The 25,157-nt window shown below is 41.3% G+C and overlaps 1 protein-coding gene across 10 annotated transcripts in view; it reads left to right on the top strand.

Annotated features, from left to right (window-relative positions):
* MARK1 (microtubule affinity regulating kinase 1) overlaps positions 1-23,954 on the top strand; it is a 114,251-nt gene extending 90,297 nt beyond the window's left edge. For 2 of the 10 annotated variants that reach the window (XM_060246498.1, XM_060246562.1), the window contains exons 12-18: positions 3,928-4,102; positions 8,725-8,918; positions 12,566-12,666; positions 13,905-14,066; positions 17,338-17,592; positions 19,935-19,979; positions 21,877-23,954. In XM_060246498.1, the coding sequence (XP_060102481.1) occupies positions 3,928-4,102; positions 8,725-8,918; positions 12,566-12,666; positions 13,905-14,066; positions 17,338-17,592; positions 19,935-19,979; positions 21,877-22,231 (1,287 nt within the window). In that variant the 3' untranslated portion in view covers positions 22,232-23,954. Of the gene's footprint in view, positions 1-3,927; positions 4,103-8,724; positions 8,919-12,565; positions 12,667-13,904; positions 14,067-17,337; positions 17,682-19,934; positions 19,980-21,876 lie in introns of all 10 variants that reach the window. The other 8 variants (XR_009555793.1, XR_009555790.1, XM_060246507.1 and 5 more) reach the window with 8 other exon arrangements.
* Positions 23,955-25,157: the final 1,203 nt, after the last annotated feature.

Here is a 25,157-nt window from a genome sequence, read left to right as displayed (position 1 = left end):
TGTGGATTTATGAGTGGTTTAGCTGTGCAGGTTTTTTTCCCTTGGTAGTTTTTGGTTCGGGCCTATTGGACCCCCAAAATTTTGGGATTCCCCAAAAAACTTGGATCCCAATACCAGTAAAATACTTGGATCTGGAATTTTTCAGAAATCTTGGAATTTTTTGAGTCAAATAGACCCAAACCAAGAAATGCCACTGGGGGAGGGGGGAGCAGTGGCAAAGCTGCAAAAAATGGTGGAGAGCTGGCTCAGCTGGGGGTCTTTGGGGTGATCCCTTTAAACTGGACTGGCTAAAAGGGCTTGCAAAAGTACTCTCCCCACAGGCTGGACTGGACTGCCCAACAGAGCCCACCAAAGAGCTGAGTCCCAGCTAGCTGACAGGGAGAGTGTCCCCCCTTGGCAGTTTTCTGGGTTGTCTTGTCAGTCCCTTTAAAAACCCCTGTTTAAAGGGACTGTGGAAGAAAGCCCAGAAACAGCTGAGCCACAGGAGCAATCTGTTCCAGCCCCTCAACTGTCTTCAGATTTGCTGGTAATTCCTGGATATAGCTAAGATTTTTTTTTCCCAGGGATTTTTTCCCAATTCTCAAAAAAGCAAAACAAAACCCCCCAGCTAAAATATGCCCCAAAATACCAATAAGGTGGGGGGTTTTGGTATATTTTCAGTTTGGGTAGACTTGAATGTATACCCTTAGTTTAACTCATACATATTCTCATCCCTTGCAACTAGTTTTCTGCTTCATTAGTTGATTTTTTTTAAAAACTGAAGCAAATGCTCTATAGGCTAGCAGTGTCTTGAAGCCTGCCACTATTAGCAGTGTCTTGGGAAGATTGTGCAGTATTAGCAAACGTTTATAGCTACTGTTGTAGTAGAACTTTTATTTATTTATTCAATTTATATCCCGCCCTTCCTGAGAAAGCAGGCTCATTAAACCAACAATTTAAAGCCATTTAACCAACAATTACATGGTTTAATACAAATTTGCTTAGCACTTGAATGAACATTCATTGAGACATAGTGGAACTGCTTTATACATTTTGGCCAGGTTTAGATTGTGCTCTGTTTTTATTGTGAAAATGAAATAAGAAATGCTTCTAGAACATTATTTACACCAGATTAACAGAACTGTACTTTCTTTGGTGGTTTTAATCAAGACCAGTGGCGACTGAATGGTGCTGGTTGTCAGTATGTAAGAGGTGATTTTTTAAAAAATTTTTGATTCTGTGGATATTAGCACTTGTCTGTTGCTGAGAAGACGTTTCCCCCTCTCCTAGCCATTGTGGCTTAAGGAAAAATAAGAGAAACATGCCTTTTCTTATCACAAGCTATCGGTGGACAAACTGGCATAGATGACTAGTATATAAAGAGAAGCAACTGACCAGTTTATGGTTCACTCTGGGATTTTTTCATATATGTACTAGAGTTTAACCAGCATAACCTGTGGCAGTTTGCTCCAGCATATTCTGTTCATTAGACTAATGGAGTAGCACATTTCTTTTCCTTTATGCCAATTGTCTCATCAGAACTTTAACCAGCTGCTATCCCACTGGCAGGAGAAAAGATACAGGCTCTCCCCATATCATTTCCCTCATAGATAGGGAAGCAGAAAGCAGCAAGAGAGGGTCAAATAACACCCCAGTAGTAACACCCCCCCCCCCAAAAAAACCCCCACCTGTATTCCTTTGTGTTGATTACAACAATCAAGGCTGCATCTGAGGTGCCAGAAGATTGGAGGCAAGCAAATGTTGTCTCTAAATTCAAGAAGGGGAAAAAGAAGGATCCGGGTAACTACCGACTTGTCAGCTTGACGTCTATACCTGGAAAAGTTTTAGAACAAATCATCAAACAGTCAGTCCTGGAACATTTAGAAAGAATGGATGTGATTACTAAGAACCAGCATGGTTTTTTCAAGAACAAGTCATGCCAGACTAACCTGATCTCTTTTTTTTGAGAAAGTGACTACCTTGCTGGATCAGGGGAATGTAGAAGCCGTTTACCTTGATTTCAGAAAGGCTTTTGATAAGGTTCCACTTACTGTCCTTGTTGACAAGTTGGTAAAATGTGGTTTGGATCCTGTTACCATTAGATGGATCTGTAACTGGTTGACAGATCGCACCCAAAGAGTGCTTGTGAATGGTTCCTCATCCTCTTGGAGAGGAGTGACAAGTGGAGTGTCTCAAGGATCTGTCCTGGGACCTATTTTGTTCAACATCTTTATCAATGATTTGGGTGAAGGAATAGAAGGAATGCTTATTAAATTTGCCAATGATACTAAATTGGGAGGGGTTGCAAATACAGTAGAAGACAGAAACAGGATCCAGGATGACCTTGACAGGCTGGAAAACTGGGCTAAAATCGGTAAAATTAATTTTAACAGGGAAAAATGTAAAGTTCTGCATTTAGGTAGGAAAAATCCAATGCATGGTTATAGGATGGGGGAGACCTGTCTTAGCAGTAGTATGTGCGAAAAGGATCTAGGGGTCTTAGTGGATCATACACTGAACATGAGAACAGTGTGATGCGGTGGCTAAAAAGGCAAATACAATTTTGAGCTGTATCAACAGAAGTATAGTGTCCAGATCACATGAAGTGATTGTATCGCTTTACTCTGCTCTGGTAAGACCTCACTTGGAATATTGTGTTCGGTTTTGGACACCACATTTTGAGAAGGATATAGACAAGCTGGGACTCAAAACCTTCTCACCATCCCCGGGCCTAAGGAAGTCCGTCTCAAGTCAACCAGAGACAGGGCCTTTTCTACAATGGCCCCTACATGGTGGAACCAGCTACCGGAAGAGGTGAGGGCCCTGCGGGATCTTACTCAGTTCCGCAGGGCCTGTAAGACAACCCTCTTCCGGTTAGCCTACGCCTGACTGGATAAATGCAGCTTATTAGACTTCTGTGAATTGTATTGTATAGTTTTAATGTTAAGAATTTAAGGTTTTTAGGTTTTTAAATGCTTCGACTTTTTAAATGTAATAACTCTGTACTTTGTTTTATTGTTTTATCGTTTGCTGTGAGCCGCCCTGAGCCATTTTATGGGAAGGGCGGGGTATAAGTTATAGAATAAAATAAATAAACAAACAAACAAACAAACAAACAAACGGGGTCCAGAGGAGGGCAACGAAGATGATGAGGGGTCTGGAGACCAAGTCCTATGAAGAAAGGTTGAAGGAGCTGGGCATGTTTAGCCTGGAGAGGAGGTGGCTGAGGGGTGATAATGATCACCATCTTCAAGTACTTGAAGGGCTGTCTTATAGAGGATGGTGTGGAATTGTTTTCTGTGGCCCCAGAAGGTAGGACCAGAACCAGTGGGTTGAAATTAAATCAAAAGAGTTTCCGGCTCAACATTAGGAAGAACTTCCTGTGCGTTAGAGCGATTCCTCGGTGGAACAGGCTTCCTTGGGAGGTGGTGGACTCTCCTTCCTTGGAGATTTTTAAACAAAGGCTAGATAACCTCTGACAGCAATGAGGATCCTGTGAATTTAGGGGGAGGCATTTCTGAGTTTCCTGCATTGTGCAGGGGGTGGACTAGATGATCCTGGAGGTGCCTTTCAACTCTATGATTTAGGGGGAGGGATTTGTGAGTTTCCTGCATTGTGCAGGGGGTTGGACTAGATGATCCTGGAGGTGCCTTCCAACTCTATGATTCTATGATATTTTATAGAATCTCTGAAAAGCTGCCTAGACTGGCCTTATGGTGCTTGCAGACCCCTGTCTAGTCCAGGAATATAGCTAACATGGTAGTGAATATATTATCTTGATATTTAATCCTGTGTCTTGTTAGAGATCGTTAAAATTGCGTCTAACATTAGTTACCTTAAAAGTAGAGATTTGAATAATGCTTGGCACTTGCTAAAAAGGGGTGTGTGTGTGTTTTTAAGGGGAAAGGGTATGCTTAATTGTCTAAATACCGTTGCTTATTCTTGTAGTTTGAAGGAAGTGAGTCCTTGTCCAGTAGTAACCTGAGTCAAAGATCTCGACCAAGCTCTGATCTCAACAACAGCTCTATGCATTCTCCTGCTCAGCTGAAAGTCCAGAGAAGTATATCGGCTAATCAGAAACAACGGCGGTTCAGTGAACATGGTGGGGATGGCATTCAAACAAGTAAAGTAGCAAAATACAATTTAAAATTGTGTGCTGTGTTTTCTGGGCTTGGCAGCTCGACTTCTCTGTGCATTAGTTGTGTGCCTCTTATCCCGTCATGATGCTTTTCTCATGTGAGCATTCTGTGGTAAATATAATTTGAGTTATTCAGCAAATGTGTGAATTTCATTAGCATTTCTTTTGCTGTTTATAGCTATTTTAGCTATCTGTATAATTAAAACTATGCTGTTTGTCATCATTGTTTGGAATATAAAACCTGGGATAGCATATCCTCAGGGCAGTATTTTTAAAGGGAAATTGATTAGATTATCAGACTGGTGTTACTTCCAGAGAGCAAATGGCCATATGACTGATCAAAATAGCAAGCCAATGGTTGGAGCCTAGAAGACTGGATCCCTCTTTGCTGTTGGGTCTTTCCTCTTCTGGTTTATAGAAAGGGATGGGGAACAAGCTCCCTTTGGGCTTATGAAATATTGCCTTTTTGTAATAAGCCGACAAGAGATTTGTATGGGTTATATATATTTGCCCCAGTCCACTTATCCACTAGCTCATTTAAACTGGGCCCCCAGCTATCTTATCATTTGTCACATTTCTATCCTGCTCTTCAGGATGTCAGACAAAGTTCTCCCCTGCTCCAGTTTTAGCCTTAATTGGCCAAAAATCATTCAGTGAGCTTTAATGGCTGAGGAGGGATATGATACCCAGTTCTCTGAAGTTCTAGTCCAAACATCACTACACTACATCAGCATGCTACATTTGCATCTTTTTTTTCTTTTGCTGATTCTTGGCAATGCCACAGGGTTTTTATTGATTCATGGTGACTCCATAGGGTTTTCAAGGCAAGAGATATTCAGAGTTGGTTTGCCATTGCCTGCCTCGGTGTCACAAACCTGGTATTCCTTGGAGGTCTCCCCTCCAAATTCTACCCAGTGTCAACCCTGCTGAGCTTCCAAGATCTGACAGGATTGAGTTCACCTGGACTATGTAGGTCAGAAACATATGTAGCATTAGCATACCAGAAATCCATAGCTTGGGTTCAGGCCTGTAGCTACAAAGGGCCACTCAAGATCCAGTCCCTGACTTCCTATACAGCCCAGGCCCCCTGACTTCCCATATTTAATTTTTTTGTGCCTCCATTCCCATGCTGTGGGGGGAAGAGCATGAGACAACTGGAAGGTTGAAGAAGTGTCACAGGGTTATAACCGCCCTTTTGCATGCGCCCCGCTCTGAAGCACACTGGAAAAGGAGCCCTTGTTCCTTTATCCAAGCAGTCTGCAATCAGCTCTGTCAAGGATCCAACCAGCCTCCTAGAAGGTTCTACAATAGCACAGGTACCGGTGTATTAAGCACAATATGTCCTTCAAAACCTCACCAGTTGAATTATCACTCTCACACAAAACATTTAGTGCACAATTTATAATGTCCATACAGCAAAATAATAGAACAAACACCCACATGCCACTCCCCCAGACTGTTTTCTAAAGTCACGTCTCAGAGGCACCGCCTTCAGCCACTTCTCGCTGTTTGGAATCTGGGTGGAGACAGGGGTGTCGTTCTGCACAACTTCTCACAAAGAGATCAAAAGACCATATTTCCTGGATTTTCTACGGTCGGTTTCGTTGGTTTTACCCTTCGTCAGTCTTCTCTCAATTCTGTTTTAACTGGAGTCACAGTACAATGAATTCAATCACAGATCAACACGTACATGTTCAAGTCTGTTCTACTGGAGAGCCAGTAGCAGAGACTTGAGCATGTACGTGTTGATCCGTGATAGGGTTGCCAAGTCCAATTCAAGAAATATCTGGGGACTTTGGGGGTGGAGCCAGGAGACTTTGGGGGTGGACCAGGAGACATTGGGGCGGAGCCAGGAACAAGAGTGTGACAAGCATAACTGAACTCCAAGAGAGTTCTGGCCATCACATTTAAAGGGACAGCACACCTTTTAAAATGTCTTCCTTCCATAGGAAATAATGAAGGATAAGGGCACCTTCTTTTGGGGCTCATAGAATTGGACCCCCTGGTCCAATCGTTTTGAAATTTGGGGGATACTTTGGGGAGAGGCACTAGATACTATATTGAAAATTTGGTGCCTCTACCTCAAAAAACAGCTCCCCCAGAGCCCCCGAAACCTCCAGATCAATTCCCCATTATACCCTATGAGAAGACGTTTCCCCCTCCCCCCCCCCATTTCTGGGAAATCTGATGCAGGGGACAGAACTCAGTCACCACCGGAGGTGCAAAGGCACATGGTCCTTTGGGGGCGTGGCTGGGCTCCCCTCCCTTCACCGGCCAGCTGACTGGGGGCGGGAAGCAGCCTGAGAAAACGGAAGAGCTCTGGCTGCCGTTCTCCTCCCTCCCCTCCCCCCGCTTTCCCTTTTATGGCCAGCGGGGGGAGGAGGCTCCAAATCTGGAGTCTCCAGGCCTAGCGGGGGATTTGGGAACCCTAATCCGTGATTGAATTCATTGTACTGTGGCTCCAGTTAAAACAGCACTGAGAGAAAACTGACGAAGGATAAAACCAATGAAACTGTAGGAAATCCAAGAAATACGGTCTTTTGATCTCTTTGTGAGAAGTTGTGCAGAACGACGCCCCTGTCTCCACCCAGATTCCAAACTGTGAGAAGCAGCTGAAGGTGGTGCCTCTGAGACGTGACTTTAGAAAACAATCTGGGGGAGTGTCATATGGGTGTTTGTTCTGTTATTTTCCTGTATAGACTTATTATAAATTGTGCACTAAATGTTTGTTTACGCACTTTTTGTGTGAGAGTGATAATTCAGCCGGTGAGGTTTTGAAGGATATACTGTCCTAGAAGGTTCTGGCTGTGAGAGTCAGTGTTATTATGCTCTCGAGAGTGCCTCTGCTTCCTGGGGCTGATGCTGAAACTCTTACTGGCTCTGGCCATTGCTTCTTCCACCTAGTAGCCTGGCAGTAAAGGAGGGCTTCTCCATCCATGTATTTCCTGAGTGGATGGCTAAAGAGGCTGCCCTGCCCTTGGAGGCTCATGAGCCCCACTCTGCATCCAGGCCGACCCACAAAGGACTGTTTGCCATGTTATCCCCATCTCAGCTGAGCATCTGGTATAGCCAGGTGAGTCTCTCTTTGGAGTTTTTGCTGCTTCTCCATACACCCCTTCAGCGAGGTCAGAGGTCCATTGTTAAGAGGGCTTGACCTTTGTTGTCCCTGGGGAGCTCCCTCCAAGGACCTTCCCAATGGATTTTTAATTTAATTTTTATTTTTCCTTTTTTTTGTGATGTCACATCTGGAGCTTTTTTGGGGGGCCCACCACTGAAAAGGTGGGGCACATCACATAGGTGTAAAATTATTCTTTCTCACCAGCATCCTGATTAAATTGGACCACCCTTATGGTGTCAGGTGCAGCATAATGTATATGTGTGAGGAGGGTGTTGATCGAATTCAGGGATCCCAGACTCTCTTCCTACCTAACAGCTAACTCGTGCTCTGAGGAATTTGAGACATCTCACAGTGCAGATCTCATATGCAGCCTGCCTTTGGCGGGGGAGGGCGGGATACAAAAATAAATTTACCTTACCTTACCTTATCTCATATAGAGGTGAGACAGTGCACATGAGGGAACACTTAGAATATACTTCTGCATGTATACTGGAGCATGCTGCATATGGAGATCTTAATTCTGGAGATATGGAGATCTTAATTGCACCATGAGCAAAGTTATTTCTGTGGTGGATCAATCTGGCTGATGATGGTGAACGTTTCTGTGTTTCTTTAGCCTTTTCCCTTTGTGCAATTTAACATGGATCTGTGTGTGTGTATCGCTTTGTTTTGTATTAAAATGGACTAAATAGGAAAAATCCACATAGCATTTACTACTTACTACTTATATTTCTGTGTAGAAGTAATCTGGAAACAAAGATAACAAGAAAGATGAGTAGTGGAAGGGAGTAAAAAGAAACTCCTTTCTGTTATAAATTTTGCAGTCATTTTAGAACATTCGAAGAAGCCCAGTGCTGTGTAGTGGTTGGAGTGTCAGACTAGGATCTGCAAGACCCAGATTCAAATCCCTACTCAACCATGGTAGCTCACTGGGTAGCTCACTAGAGCTATTCACTCACTCTTAGCCTAACCTACCTCACAGGGTTGTTGTGAGGATAAAATGGAGGAGCAGAGAACAACGTAAGCCACTTCAGGTCCCATTGGTGAGAATGCGGAGAGGAGGTATAAATAAAATAAATAATATAAATAAAAACATGGGCATATCAAAGCAGATAAATCTAGGATGTAAAGCATTATGGCATTTTCATGAGAAAATGGTTAGCTATAACTGTTATACTATGGATCCACTAGTGGAGCAATAGTGGTGAAAGGCAAAGTAGACTGAACTACTGAACTACTAAGAGCATGTGCATATTTTAAATTTTATGTGGAACAGATAATAAACTAATACTTGTATAAAATTATGTAGTCAAAATACTGGCGGCTGAATTGTTTTCAGGTGGCTTCTCTGCATGATCTTGTGTAAAGAGGCATTAGGATCTCATTTGTATTTGTTGTCTGGATATTATTTTTAGTATACATGGGAATAATTTTTAAAGTTGACTGATGCAGAAAACATTAATTAATGGACCTTACCTCTGTTTGACAGTTGGCCCAGCAATTCCTCCTGCTGTCTCATACTCAAAAAGGAGTCAGGCAAATAGTGTGGAGAGTGAACACAAAGAAGAATGGGATAAAGATGTAACACGTAAACTTAGCAGCACTGCAGTTGGGTCGAAAGGAGAGATGACAGCAAGCCCACTTGTGGGCCCGGAAAGGAAAAAATCAACTCCTGTTCCAAGTGTAGGTGAAATTTCTGTTCTATGGTGGGATAGAATTTTCTCTATAGAATAATATTGTAGTTAATAATATTGTAGTTAATATTCTTGAGTTGTTAATATTCTTGAGTAAAATGTTTAATTTTGATTTATAAGCAGTGGTGCAAAACTCCAGGTGTCCAGTAACCAGACATCAAGCACCTAAAACGGTGGGGTTGAAAAATGGGCTGCTGAAGTTTATTAATTCCATTCAATCCTGAATTCTGGTTTCTCACAATTAAGCACTGCTGAAAAAGAAGGCACGGGGGGGGGATGCTTCAGCTATCGCTTCCTCCAGTCTGGCTCCTAGAAAACCTTGCTGGATCCTGTGTTTTGCAGAATCTTTTGCAGTTCTTGGAATAAGTACTGTCTCACAGGGCAAACATCTGATTCTGGATTGGATTATTCCTCCCTAACCATTAGAAACAAAACCATTATTTTTATTGTATCATTGGGCTTCAGAACAGTCAGAGGCTCATGTAGTAGTCTAGGAAATGGGGAAAAGGTACCCTAATACAACAGACAGTAACATAGTTGTATTGGTTATTGAGCAGCATGGGCAAGCTAGCTACAGCAGTATCCTGCATAAGGCAAACAGAACAGGTCTCTCCTATAGTATCTGCTTCTTACTGTGTGTGGATTTGTATCATGTTGCTGTCTCTGTAATTATTGAAGAGCCTTTAGTGTAGCTCCTTAGGTGAATTATTTCTGCTGTCTGCTGCAGCCAACAAAAATTCCTGATATATACACTGGCAAAGATTGCCATTCCACACATTGCAACTTTACCCCTGCTGATGGTCAGCTTGCAGTGCCAGTAATGCACTGTTTGTTATGGTTAGGTGGATAGGCAGAAGCACGTATTCTACTGCAATACATTCAGAAAAGATGAACATGCAGGGCCGATGCACTCTCTTAGGCTGTTTCCTAGGGCGACGGCCCTCAGGGGGTGCTGAACTGAGTGCCCCCTATGTGACTCACAGGGGTTGCCAGTGCCCAACTTGGCCATTGTGGCAGGTGAGGGAAGGCAAGGGGGTGATGGTGGCAGGGGGATGGGTAGCTGGTGTGGGGAAAGACCAACCACCACTCTCTTCACCCAGCACAGCACCACCTGCCCAGCCCTGCTGGAGCACACTGAGCACATGGTGAGGCAGCAGCAGCTGAGGGAGGAGGAGTGCTGGAGGGTGTCCACCGCATGCCTGCCTCATGGTCAGTAGCTAGGAGCTGAGCCATGCAGGGACAGGAGCAGCCACACGGGGGGTGGGGAGGTGGCAGCGGGGCCCCAGCCTGGATTTAGGGGGAAGCGGGTGAGGGGCAGGAAGTCAGGGGCAGAGGGGCTGTCAGTGGAGGGGAACGCAGGTGGGATGCAGGGGGGCCCTCGCCCAAAGCACCAAAAAACCTGGTGCCAGTCCTGTGAACATGGCAGTAAGTCCTTTTCAGTGCTGGGACAGTGTAGCAGTCTTAGAGATCTCTAAGCCCCAGTACATACTCAGTAATATTTATTCATTATTTCACATTTCTATCCTGCCCTTCCCAAAACGGGCTCAGATAGCGTTTGTGTATTTTGGATCTTCTATGGTTCTATTTCCAAGCCTAGACCTTAAAACGTGGCCTCTAAAATGAGCCTGCCAAAACTGTACGCCTTGTATCTGGCTGCACAGCTAGCATTTTGAAGAACCTCGTGCTGCTGTTAGTTATGTTATACTCTATCTAAAAATTAGATAACAATAACATTTGTGACAATTTGTGGTTACTTTTTAAAAATTAAAATTTAAAAATTAAAAATTTGTGACAATTTGTGGTTACTTTTTAAAAATTAAATTCATGTCCCTACGAAATATGTGCATACTGAAGCACTGGTTTATTCCATATCGAAATGGTTTAGTATGCAAATATCTGACAGTTAAAATCAGTGTTGTCTTCTTTGAGGAAAGGTTATCCAAAGCATTTGGAAAATAATTGCAGTAGCTGTTTGCCACAAGCCATAGGAATTTGCATTTATTTTCCTTCAGGGCTCTATTCAGTGTATCTGCCATTTTGGATTTAAAAATGCCTATTAATGGGAGCTTGTTCTGTTGAAATAGAACAGAAGTATTTGATTCTGTAAACCAATAGGAGAACTCCCTTTTTTCTGCCTATATTATCAGTTAGAGTCAGTGTCATTAGAGAGTTTACAGGTTCTCAAGATGGGGGAGATGGAGATGAGAGGCAAGGAAGGTCAGAGGCAAAAAAGCCCAATTCTTATACTTAGCTAAGCAGCTTGTCTATAAATTCAAAAGATAAGCATGAGTGCTTATGAACTCTCTCTATGGTTACAGTGTAATGAGTGATGTGTCTGTACATGTAGACAACTGTACAATCCTTCTCTCTTCCCTTGCCTTTTATTAGGAGAAGGATTGTGTAAATTGTGTAGATAGCACATTTTTGTAGAGGCTGAATAAGTGTTCAAGCTTTCAGACTTCCTCATTATTCTTCAACTGAGTATATGAACCAGGTCAGTCACTTCTAGCTAAGACCACAAGTCAGGTGGGAGCACATGCATCCACATTTTTCTGAGGAGGAAATTTTCAGCTGCTTGCCAGCATAGAACCTCCAACTTACTTTTCAAGCTCCAAAAGGCAGTCTGAGCTTTGGCATATGAGTCTTTTAAGGGTATGTAATGCTCATCCACTATGTTTATCTGAAGATGACACACATCTTTCTCTCTTTACTTTTTGTGTAATTCCAGAGAAATGCTGGAAACTCTAAATCAGGTTTGGATGTAGTGAAGGACTGGATATGGGCAGACAATATTAATTTACTTTTGGTTGGACATACAACCAAATCTAGATTATGTTTATAAACAGTTTGAGATAAAGTTAGGTCCTGAAGGATTAGGTTTGCAGTCTGGGGGTACTTCTAGATCTAAAGTTGCAGGTTGTAGAGGTGTCTAGGAGTATGTTTTAGAAGTGTAGGCAGGTTTGCCATGCGACCATTCATGGAGAAGGACGGTCTCTAGCCTCATAATATGTGCTTTGGTAATACCTAGTCTAGAAAGCCTGGAACTTATGCAAAATGCAGCTCCAAAGATATTGATTGAAATTCACCCCATGGAGATTACATCACCAGTTTTGTACCAACTGGTTTAGTTATATGCATGATCATACTTTTTCCCACTGTAGCCCACACTCTTCCAAACTCCTGCTATGTGAAACTTGACCTCTGTACTGGAGCCAGTTAAGGCATTCACTGCCCTGAACTGATCCCTTGACTTACTGCCAAGCTGTTTCCTCTGTACTATTTTACTGATCCTTACAACTGACTGCTTGGCGGGGGCGGGGGGGGGTTATAGCTGTTACTGTGCTGGTGTTTTATTGCTTTTAATGACTGATGATATAAAGTTTCTAATGGTTAGGGAGGAATATTATTTTGTGTTTTATCATTTTACAGTGTTGCTTATAAGCTGCTTTGTGTGCTGTTATAGTTTTTTAAAGCAAAGTCTAAATCCCTTAAAGTTAAATACAGTGCATGCATACATTCTTTCATGTGTTATGGCTTCTTTCCTTGCACATTTTCAGATGTGCTATATGTGAGTGTTTTGTTCAGCCTTACTTGGTATCTTGAATTTGATTACATGTACATTCCTTTCCTCTCCAGAATAATCTGTTTGCTGGGACTAGTATGACTCGAAGAAACACCTATGTTTGTGAAAGGTCTACAGATCGCTATTCTGCCATACAGAATGGAAAAGATAATAGGTAATGAACCTGAGCCTTCCAGAATGTATGGATTTCGGTTCAATTGTCATGGGGTTTAAATTTTTAGTGTATTTGTTTGACACAGTTTAAGGCACTTCAGGAACAATACATACCTGAACAGGCCCTGCAGGCAGGGATAGGGAAGGAAATGGAAGTCCCCAGGATATTGGTATGGGGAACTGTGCCTCATCTGTCACAGCACCTTCCAGATGCCATTTTTGTTAAGATGGTTGAGCCAACCTGCCCTCAGGCTGAAATCTATCTTGGTTGGACAGCTGTATCCCCATCTCTGCCTTGGACTGACCAAATAATATTATGTTATGTTAAATTGGTTTTATTGCAGCTGGTTTCAGCCTCAGACTTTAGTAATAGTTGTCCTTGCTTTCTCTTTCTCCTGCCTTGGGCACAACTACTTCATAGGTTATGAAGTTTGCTAGCAAAAAATTCACTAAGTTGATATTAAATAGCAACTAATTAGTCTGTCAGCAGGTAAGAACAGATACTGCTTTGTCATTTAAATATTTTTGAAATTCTGGTCAATGAAAAGGGTCCCTAGTTAAATTTTGATATCTAAGCTCTCAATTGATTACATTTGCATCTAAATGTTCTCTTTAGAACTCCTCTTTGGGACCTTGAAATTACTTGAAGGTTGATTTAAACTGCCATCAGTAGTTTGGTAATCTGGTATAACACTGGGAACATTAAATCATATAAACTACAGTTGATGGAGTTTTTAAAAAAATATAGACTTTGGTGGGAAAGCATCCTCTTTCACTTAGCACTGTTGTACCTTTGCACTGCTTTGATTGGGGAGAAAAGTTTAAATTCATCTCATTGCAGAGATTTTGGAGCAGATGCCTGCCTAATTACCATCTATTTTCCACTGAGTTTCTGAAAGTAGTTTCTGATTTCTGTTTAACTCCGCTTTCTCTTTTTCCAAATCCATGAGAGTGATCATCACTGTTTAAACACTTTCCACATGCTCTGTTTGGGTGTAGAATACTTTATAACCTAAAAGTCTGTGTCCAGAATTTGAGCAGAACCCATAAGAAACTGTTAGGCAACATTGTTCTAATAGAAACTGGTTATAAAGTGTTTCAAGAAATCTCAAGTTTGTGTATGAAAACATTTTGTTGCAAAGAATCTATTCTACATTTGAAGGTTTTATATGAAAATACTTGGCCATAACATCTGGAAATCTCAAGGTATTTCTTTTGATTCCCTCCTGATAATAAAAGCCTAACAGAAATGTCTGCAAGCAGCACCTCCTCTGCTGGCTCTGCTGTCACTTGTGCAATATCAACCCGACCTCGACACCAGAAGTCCATGTCTGCCTCTGGACATCCAATAAAAGTCACATTGCCAACTATCAAAGATGGCAGTGAAACTTACCGGCCAAGGTATTCTTCAGTATGTTGTTGTGATCTTTATGTGGTTTTGATGTTATGCAAACACAAATGTATTATTGCAAGTGATACAGCATGCCACATTGCTGCATATTGATGATCTGTATTATGTTTCACTTGTGGCATTATGGGCTCTGAAGAAACTCCACAATGCATAAGGGTGGTATACTGTTCAGGGCAAAAACGGAGACAGAAGTGCCTGGGAGACTGTGCAAGAGACAGCATGGCTAAATAAACGCAGGTAACTGAGCAGCAAGGAAGTCATTGTAGTCCTTGATTTGAAGAAAGAAGGTGCCAAGCAGAAAGTAGGGCTTCATATAAGGGCTGAGCACTGTCAGCAGGAAGTAAGTACTTGGAAGAGGTTTTGGAAAAATGTGGACCAGGGAGCCAAGAGGGGTTGTAGATGTAGATTGACCCAAAATTGGTATTTTTTTAACAGATGCAAGAAAAAAAATGTTTCCCCAGTCACAGCTGCTTCTGTCCCCATACTCTGGAACTTGGCAGCTTCTGGGAGGCCCTGTGGGCAAAGAACAATAGAATGAATGGGAGCTGTTGTTCATGTGTAGATTCATATTAACTAGTCCGTTGTTTTGGCTTCAAGTTTCTCTGAGCATTCATTTACAACCAAGGTGAGGAGCTACGCTCTTGTGGGTTCTGTTTTATAGTGCCTATAGCATGGAAGTGTCATCATAAGTTTATTGATGAGCAGTTGAACTTTACAGGACTGATTTTTTGGCCCTGCCAAAGGAGACGGGAGCTCTTTATTAAGCCCTGCCCTGCTGGTGCCTTCCACACAGGAGTTGGTGTGGAATGGTGCCTCTGCTGTGAAAGTAGCTGCAAGGAGGGAGAAAGGGGGGATAGCTTTCTCACATCCAGGCCTTATGCTGATTGCTGCTCTCCCCTGCCCCCATCATGTTGGCACAGAAGTGCCAACTGTTGTGCCAGACTCTCTCACAATGTGGGAATCCCCATCCCCTTTTTTTCTTCACATCAGAGCCACAGTGCTCAATCTGCCACTTTGCAGCTGTGAACTGAAAAGGGGGTTGATTGAAGGGGGGAATGCAGAGCAAAGCACTGTCATTTTGAACATGGAGCTCAGCTCTGCCCACAGCCACCGTCCATTTCCCCTTTAAGCCAGCACAAAGGAGGGTTTTCCTTTGCTCCAGTTTGATGGGGAAAGCCTGGAAAGCCCCACACATCATCCTCAGAATAAGCACAACATTGTGTGGTTGTTGCTACTGTTGTATCTATAACAATCATTTAAAACATGTGCCTGTCCACTTCCATTAGAACGCAAAGTAGTTGGGGCTATAGGGCCAGCATATAGGCATTGGGGTCAGCAGCAATATGTGGCAGTCCATCTGCTTTCCCATCCTCTGGCTTGATGATGTCACCACAATAAGACCCTGTAGATAGGAGCCTTGTCTTTGGATCCTGCCTCAAAATGTTGCCTATCGGACACTGCCATGTTTTGTATTTAAATGCCCCAGTTGTCCTGGTAGAAATTGTATTAATGTATATCACATGGAATTTTACTTGCTCTTTTCTCTCCCCCCCCCCCCCGCCCCCCAATTTGGAATGCAGCCTCTGAAATAGTAATAGCGGTGTGGAGTTTAGGCAAAGCAAGAAAAACACCAGGTACCAAATGTTGCAATATAAGTGCAAAGCACTCTTTTACTCAGTCACTTTGTAACTGTAATTCTAAATGTCCTTCAAAGCAAATAAACAGTCCTTAGTAGAAACTCAAACTTTACATGTTGCCAGGAATAAAATCTGTCTTCTTGTATTTCTGTTGAGAGACACAGATAGCCTGGCTGTTCCTCTTTGAAGAGTGATTCAACAGATGTAGTAGCAGTGACACGAGTCCTAAGTTCAAGTTTGTATTTCCTTTACACTTCCTCTGGCTGCTATTTTCACAATCCAGAACTTAACATTCAAAATATAAATAAAACAAATTTGCAGAGTATGTCTTTACAGAAGTAAAACAAATATGCAGAGTATGTCTTTACAGAAGTTAGCCTTCAACCCCGTGAGTTGTGAGTTGAGGCTGTAAGCTGTTCCCTAAGCACGGAGTAAGTTAGATGCTGTGTGACTTCATGCACAAAAAATGTTGAAGGTTAACTTCTGTAAAGACATACTCTGTATGAACATATGAAGCTGCCTTATACTGAATCAGACCCTCCGTCCATCAAAGTCAGTATTGTCTTCTCAGACTGGCAGCGGCTCTCCAGGGTCTCAAGCTGAGGTTTTTCACGCCTACTTGCCTGGACCCTTTTAAGTTGGAGATGCCAGGGATTGAACCTGGGACCTTCTGCTTACCAAGCAGATGCTCTACCACTGAGCTACCGTCCTTCCCCTATATATTTGTTTTACTTATTGTTTATTTGTTTTACTTATATTTTGCATGTTCTGTGTCTCTCAACAGAAATAAAAGAAGACAGCAGATTTTATTCCTGGCAACATTTAAAGTTTGAGTTTCTACTAAGGACTGTTTATTTGCTTTGAAGGACATTTAGTATTACAGTTACAAAGTGATTGAGTAAAAGAGTGCTTTGCACTTATATTGCAACATTTGGTGCCTGGTGTTTTTCTTGCTTTGCCTCTGAAATAGTGACAGGACCTAGTATGGGCATTGTAGAACAAGGAAGGAGAGCTCCTGCTCCATTGGTAAAGCCTTAAAAGTGTAAAGATTCCCTTGCTTTTCATCTCTCATTGTAGAATTAACAAGGAGATCCTCAAGGTTCCCAAGGATGTATCAGCCAGGTTGTATACCTGAGGACCAATGTCCCTCTAAGCTGCAGTGACTTGTGAGCAAAAATCCTTCTTTGTGAGCTACTGGCAGGGCTTTTTTTTTGTAGGAAGAACTCCTTTGCATATTAGGCCACACACCCCTGATATAGCCAGTCCTCCAAGAGCTTACAGGGTCTATTGTAAGCTTCGGGAGGATGGCTATACCAGGGGTTTGTGGCCTAACATGCAAAGGAGTTGCTGCTACAAAACCCAGGCTACTGGCATTAAAGTTGTGAGCTGCTGCATAAATTATTGTGCTCTGGGGTCATCCTTCCTGAGCTAAGACAAAAACATGTGAGCTGGAGGCTAAAAATCTGTGAGCTAGTTCACGCTAACTCAGCTTAGAGGGAACACTGCTGACTATGAATTTGAGGACCAGGATACCTTGAACATCAGTTTTAGGTGTGGAAAGTTAAGTTTTGAAAACTGGTGGTGATACTGAAGGCTTTTCTTAAATGTTCTCCTGCCTTCTCAGCAGTGCAACTCAAAGAGCCCCAGCTGCTTCCCCATCTGCTCACAGTATTAGCACTACTACTCCAGACCGAACCCGCTTTCCACGGGGGAGTTCAAGTCGCAGCACTTTCCATGGTGAGCAGCTACGGGAGCGACGCAACGCCACTTACAATGGGCCACCTGCATCACCATCGCATGAGACAGGCACGTTTGCTCAGACTAGAAGAGGGACATCAACAGGCATTATCAGCAAGATAACATCCAAATTTGTTCGCAGGTTAGTACTGTGCATTTCTGAATGCATCCATCTTTCAAGATACCCTGAAGGATTACTTAGGTGCACTTGATTCCTGACTCTGTCACAAGGTCGGTAGCAGTACATTTCCAAGCATGCAGTAAATTTTAAGATGAGTTGAAATCTCTCTTGCTTTGTTTTTTTCCATAATTATGTGTATACCTCTTCAATGTTACTTGTTCTGGATAGTTTGAAAGATAATGATCTTCTTTTCTCTTGGCACAAGAAGCTAACTTTATTTTAGGATCAGGACCTAGAGAATAGTTTTACATACAAGTGACTAATATATTGTTAAAGCTAAGCAAAGTCTCGCCATGAGGAGACAGCTTGGAGGCCCCATGTAAGCTCTTGGCTTCTTGGCTCTATACATATTCACCTATAATATATTTATAAAGGCAGTTCTGAGGTTTTCCATGCTCAGTTTGAGTACCTTTTGACAGCACATAAAATTTCACACTCCAGTCTCTCCACATGTATACATTGAGAGCAAATTACCATGTTTCTTCTATATCACTTACAATTGCATCTAAACTTTCAAGTCATGATTGCATTCCTTTTTAACATTGTCTGTTTTTCTGTATCCAGTAACTTAGAATACGTTTCATTGACCTACAATGTACAAACATGTTGTCTAATTTCTGAAGTACTTTTTGAAGTAGTATAATGTATATTAATTTCCCAAAGTGTAATTGAATATACTTAAAGAGCAGAATCGCCTAAGGATTAATTTTGTTGTTGTTTTAAGTTCTTCTGGTAAGTATGTGACAATAACATTCTGTATAGGGATTACACAGCTTTGATCCCCCAAACCGAATGCAGCTCACCAGTCATATACAGTGCTCACCGACAGACAAACCTGTTGCCTTTGCCACTTGCCTGAAATTACAGAAACATTTGGTTGGTTGAGCACCCATATATGTTTGTGTGTGTTTGTATATTGATACACACAAACACACATGCATCTATCAAATCTAGAACATTTTCATCCTGAACTACTTCTCTCAGAGCTGTATACATGATTCTGCCTTCCTCATTTTATCATCACAACAGCCCTGTAAGATAGATGTGGCTGAAAGAGAATGACAGGATGAGCTTCAGTGGGACTTGGAGTCCAGGTCTCCCAGGGCCTAGCCCAATGCTCCAACCACTACATTACACTGGCTGTGCAGCTGTGTGCTACATTTGGATTGGTGGGTCACATTCTATATCAGTCCAATATAATATTCTTGCACAGTTAATTAGAATGTTTAATGGGCTGGATAATGAGTAAACATGTTTTACGCAAACTGGGATGCATCATGTAGCATAACTGCCTGAGGTATCAGAAATGTTGACATAGAACAGTGGTTTTATTGTATTTAAAATGTAATACAAATTAATATAGTGTGCACTATAAGAAAGCCATCTTAAAGTATTAAAATGTTGTGTTAGAAATACTGAAGAATCCTTAGTATAACAAGATATTGTTAGGTTTGCCTTTTCTTGACCCCCTAGAGAAGTGCAATCTGAGATACCTTCTGCAAACACCATTTAGAATTGGTGCATTAAATAGAATTAGCATAAGTAAGCAGGCATTCTCCCTTGTCATAGTTTCATAGAAACTGCTGCCTTTGGAGATGGTGGTCCCCCCATGTAGCCATTTTGCCTGACAAATAGTTGATAGGTCTGATCCCCATGCTTCTGTCTGATCTTTGATCTATCTGTCTATGGAGTGCAATTTGTCTTGACACTGGCAAAATTGGGAAATTCCTACACTTTAATATGCTATTTTCAGGTGCCTTTGATGGGCCTGAATAGATAATCAATGGATAATGTTATTACTGGATGGGCTGCAATGCTGTAATTTAAGTGTATAAAACACAAAGTGCAAACTGTTACAGGAGTCCTTTAAATCCAGCCTTTACAAGTGTAAAACATATCTCTGGATTAGGTTCTTATTGACTGCTGTGATGTTCTCACCTTTTAAATGTGTGTAGGGGGAAGAATGGAACCAGACTCATCATAAGTGACTATTCTGGCTTTGGAATGTCACAAGGTGGTTATTTTAGATAGCTATAGTGACAGGGGAAGGGGGGATAGAGACATTGGAACGTACCCAGCAGGGTAGAAATAAATTGGGGTTTCATAGGAAGAAATAAAATGCAGGTGTGACAAATACTATTAAAAATCTCAGAAAATAATAATTTCATGCTGAATATTTGCTCAATAGTGATTTTAACTTTGTTCTAGGTACAGGTTTTCTTGACTTTTTAAATTTACTATTATTACTATATATATTTTCTATCCTTCATTTATTAAAATCTCAACCTTAACTTTGTTTTGAGGGATCCAAGTGAAGGCGAAGCCAGTGGCAGAACTGACACCTCAAGGTGAGGAGCCACGATTAATACTTCGCTGCTAGGTCCCTTTGTGTTCCAAGGTTCATGGTTTTTTAAACTAATATGCAGAACAGAAAGTCTTTTATTAATCAAATACTATGTATGATTTTAATTTCCATTTTCTCCTTTAAATATTACTAAGGCAAATAACTTTTTAAAAATCAATAACTCTGATTTCAGCAAGTGTTTTGACATCAGTAGACATCACTGGGTGCAACTGCTTCTGAAGTCTTTGCTAAGTCAGAATTTTGTACATTTAAGTATTAAAACATAATTCTTCGTTATTCCATAAAAGCATACATTACCATTCTGAGAGTTGTGCCAGCTGTCCATTAACCCAAATCAATAAGCACTTAGAGGCATAGTGCCCCCCAAGCAAATATTAAGAAGAAATGCAAGTAGTCTATCTTGATACTTTTATCCAGCCCTTCTGTGTTGTGAATGTGCTTGAAGCTCTCACCCTTTTGCTAGTAGCAACTAAGCCTTCTGACCTAGCCAGCTTCCCTGTATGTAGATCACTGGAAGATGCTAACACATTTTTCTCTCTTTAGAAATACAAATTGTGTGTATTATTGGCTTTCATGTAGCTCACTACTGCTCAAATAGCACTTTCTGGTGAAACCGCAAAAATGCTTTCCTAGTAGATTTAAGTTATAGTTACTGAGCATGCTCAGTAGCTGACTGAGCATATTAAGGAGCTCTGAGGGGTGTGGTTTGTGGGAAAATACCAAATGACACATGTATAATTCCCACTTTCATCTTTGCATGGATTAAAATGCCTTTTAACACTGTCCATCTCGAGGTTAAAACCTTTCAATGGTGAAAAGGCACTCAACTTGTATATATGCCAGGATGCAGTTAGCTCCTGAAGGTGCACCTGAGTGTGTGTCCACACTGAGCTTTCTTCTCCATTTTTATTGGTTGTGGCTCTTCATCTGAGGCTCCTTCCTGAATTTCCTGTGTTTGACTTGTAGCTAGAGAGCCTGCTTTTAGAAGGGCAGAAGCCCAACACAAGGTTGTTTAATAAATCAGTATCTGATAACTTGCATAGATATGTAATAAGCTGTAAATTTTGTGGTGATGAAACATTGTGTTTCTCAGTTTACACCGCTAAAGACACTCTGGGGCCACTGCTCCCTACTCAGCCAGCTAGAATTTAGAGATAAGAATGTTGCACTTGATTGTGTTATCTGATGCCTACCATACACTACATAGTATTGGTGTGAGTAGAGTTGTGGACAAGGACAGGGTAATAACTTGGAGCTAAAGAAGCAAAATGCAAAAAGTATACTTAAAACAGTACTGCAGTCCTTTGTGCATCTGCTAGGAAGCAAGTCCTCATCTCAGAGTGATGATGCCATTTTTGTCAGTATGGTTTTTCAGCATGTATTGGTGCGCATCATGGACACTAAATATATTGTTTTACAGTATTTCAGCTTTGTTTATAAATTGCACAGTAGGCTTACACAACTCAGATGTTGAAGAGTCACTGATATTCTTAACTGACTGTGGAGACAGAATTGCCCGAAGTTAAGCATTTTAGACAAAAAACATCCAAAATTGTTCCCCTCACTTTCCAGATCACCAGCTTGGAATGGGCAGAATAGACACCCACTGTGAAGAAGTATAAACCTAATGGTGGATTGCAGGATGGTTCCCCTCGCCCCTTTTTGTCTTCTGTTTTGTGTTATCCTAAGATGTTTTGGAGATGCGTGGCGTATTCCAAGTGGTGCAGTCAAGGGAAATCTAGTCACAGCTGAGGTTCCTCCTATCACAGCTATGCATGACCAAGGTTATGCTTGAACTGGAAAGATTTTCTAAAGTGCCTAGGACTTATGTGTATTTCCTGTACTTCTTATTTGCATACTTAAACTTTTTTATCTTTCAGGAGCACTTCTGGGGAACCAAAAGAGCGAGAGAAAGAAGATGGCAAAGATTCTAAGCCACGGTCTTTGAGGTTCACCTGGAGTATGAAGACCACGAGTTCCATGGACCCAAATGACATGATGAGAGAGATTAGAAAAGTGTTAGACGCTAACAACTGTGACTATGAACAAAAGGAGAGGTTCCTGCTTTTCTGTGTTCACGGTGATGCTCGACAGGATAGCCTTGTCCAGTGGGAGATGGAAGTTTGTAAATTGCCACGCCTATCGCTCAATGGAGTCCGCTTCAAGCGAATATCTGGGACTTCGATCGCCTTTAAGAACATTGCATCCAAAATAGCAAATGAGCTTAAGCTGTAAAGAGCAGCACCGTTTCTGGGATCAGGGAAGATTCATATGTGATCTAAGCTTACATTTGAATGTACTGGTTATGCCTAACATTGATTGGCCTGTGAAACTCCCCATGTAGAGATTGTCCCTATTGCAATAAGGTTATACATAGTTATTCTGTACAATTTAATTCAGTATGACCTATATTAAATGAAAAACTGTAGCTAAAGAAGTTATGTTCACATGTACAGGTAAGTATATTGAGCATTCTGTTCATTTTATGTTCAAAAAGTTGTATAATAAAAAGGAAGCTTAAAAATCCAGATCTTGTATAGTTGTCTAGAGATCTGCACAGAAGAGTGTTTCACTTTGAGTCAGAAAGATCTTCCCAGTCATTATTTACATTTTTTGTGGGTTTTATAATTCTTATCTCCTATCATGCATTTTTAAAAACTGCGTCCATAGTAGAAATGCACAAAAAATTGTTTTCACAACTGTAGCATGAACAATTTTAGTTATTTAAAAAAAACATATATAAAAATGAATTACCAAGTGAAAAATCTGCTTTTTATTATACATGGGATTTTTTCCCCCGTCACCTTTCACTTTTACCTTCCCTAGAGAACAGTGTTTAGTTTGGGAAAAAGAAAACAAGTGCAAACATGTTTACAGTGTTGGCGCTTACAGTGATGAAAAAGGGGGTTGTAGGGATGTTTAGTCACTGGCTCCTTAAAATATGATGGGAAATGGAAATCACATCTTGATAACATTTTGTTTGCAAAGTCATAAATTCCTCGTCAATGGAGCAAAAGAATAGAAGTACTGTTTGTATTTAGCATAGTGTAAAATATTGTTTGCTTTCTTCTAAAACAATACAAATCCCACTTTGTCAAAATATATCTTTGCATTGAGACTGTTTCATAGCACAAAGTAATCTGAAACGTTGACCAGTTGTCAGAGCTAATAAATGCCACCTCAGGAATTTTAACTGGTTTTTGAAATATTCTCCCCCCCCCCCGCCAGAAAAAGAGTCAAGACGGCTCCATATACTTTATAGCTAAGCATACTTTGTTTATAACAATAGATTATTACTTCTGTGATTGTACAAATTTTGTTCTCATATATCTTCTGTTTTAATATTTTGCCCCATTTATTGTATTTATTCCCCATCATTACACCTGTAATGTTCAGCTGTGCATAGGTATTTTGCCTATGGAAGAAGGAATGAAATCCTTCATTAATTAGTGATATAAACTATGTAAAACCACTAGTACTTGGTACATTTTAATATTTGTTATTTTGTACTGAATTAATCATAGAGATTGGTTGTGCAATGTTATTTAATGTTGTAATTACTGTAATTTCAACATATGGGCCCCATCTGCAGACTCCTGTGAAGATTAGAAAAGTCATTCAAAATTGTCACTTTATAAGTTCTTTTTTTAAGCTGTGGTAAATTCTGTAACCCAAAATTAGAAGGCTGTAAGTGTAACTAAATGTGCCATTTTGAGAATGGCTTTCTGACAGATGGACTTGACATGCTGTACTGTACTGTGATGTAGCTCTCTCTTCTGTAACAGTTCTGTTCTGAAATGAACGTGTATTGTTGCCTTAGAAAAAGGATGGTGTTTTGGCAAGAAAGAACAGTACCCCTTTTTATCTGGTGTTCCTTTAAAAGAACAACTTTTTTTGACGCAAGTCATCCTAACTCACATTCACTGGTGCACTCTATTAAAAACTTACTTGAACTGTTCTTATCCTGTTGTCTTTGTGTGGTTGAATGATTTGAGGCAAGTGCAAGGAAGATAGCACAGAGAAGGGGAAAATGAATGTATAAAATCAACCCCAGTGTCACCTGCTTTCTAGAAGTTGTTCTGTTAATTCCCCCCTCCCAAGTGGTTCTTTTCCAGTTGTGAATTATGGGCTTCATTCTTCTAACATTTGCCCAGTCATTCATTCATTCATTCCTCCCATTTTTATCTCATTCATTCTCCAAGGAACGTATGGTGACATATGGATGGTGATTTTTTAAAAAGGTAAAGGTATGATGATTATATATATGAAATTCTAGCATGAGCTCCTTTGCATATTAGGCCACACACCCTGATGTAGCCAATCCTCCAAGAACTTACAAGGCTCTTTTTTTGTAAGCTCCAGGAGGATTCGCTACATCAGGGGTGTGTGGCCTAATATGCAAAGGAGCTCCTGCTAGAATTCCAACCCTATATAAAAGGCAAGCCATCTTGCTGATGACTCACCTACTCTCCCATTGGCTGAGCCATGTGTTGCTCTTTCTCCACGGAGAGACACCCTACGTTCTAGCCCCAGAACAGACAAGGATTGGGCCACTGGGGAAGCTGATCCTATTGGCTCATCCTGTGAGGTCCTCCATTTTCCCTCAGTGGCTGTTGCTAGGCAACCATGGTATTCCAGGCTTGGCTCTGTCAGTAAAGGGCTGGGGGAGGAGGCTCTTTCCAGGCCTATTTTGGCCTTTGAGGGAGAACTTATTGGGGCCAGTCCTGAGTAGGGCTGCCAGCTCCATGTTGGGAAATTCTTTTGAGATTTTGTGGTGGAGTCTACAGAAGGCAGAGTTTGGAGAGGGGAGAGGCCTCAACTGAATGTAATGCCATAGAGTTTACCCTCCAAAGTTATTTTCGACATGGGGAAAGAGATCTGTTATCTGGAATTCAGTTGTGATATCAGGAGATCTTCAGGCTGGCCACCCCTAGGACTGGCAGTACCCACTGGGTGACTTGACATCACCTGACTGGCATGACTTCACTAGGTCTGGCTGCTTGCCACTGTTCAGCAAACACTGGAAATAAACCACTGCTTTTTTATGTAAGTTTCTGTAAGGGAAGATATTGCCTCACCTGTTACAGTTCTTTGAGGGGGTGAACAAACGTGGACAAAGGGAACCCAATAGATGTTGTTTACTTTGACTTCCAGAAAGCTT

The sequence above is a fragment of the Heteronotia binoei genome, chromosome 1 (genome assembly GCF_032191835.1).
Source record: "Heteronotia binoei isolate CCM8104 ecotype False Entrance Well chromosome 1, APGP_CSIRO_Hbin_v1, whole genome shotgun sequence".
NCBI lineage: Eukaryota > Metazoa > Chordata > Lepidosauria > Squamata > Gekkonidae > Heteronotia > Heteronotia binoei.
This window is presented reverse-complemented; position numbering and strand designations above follow the sequence as displayed.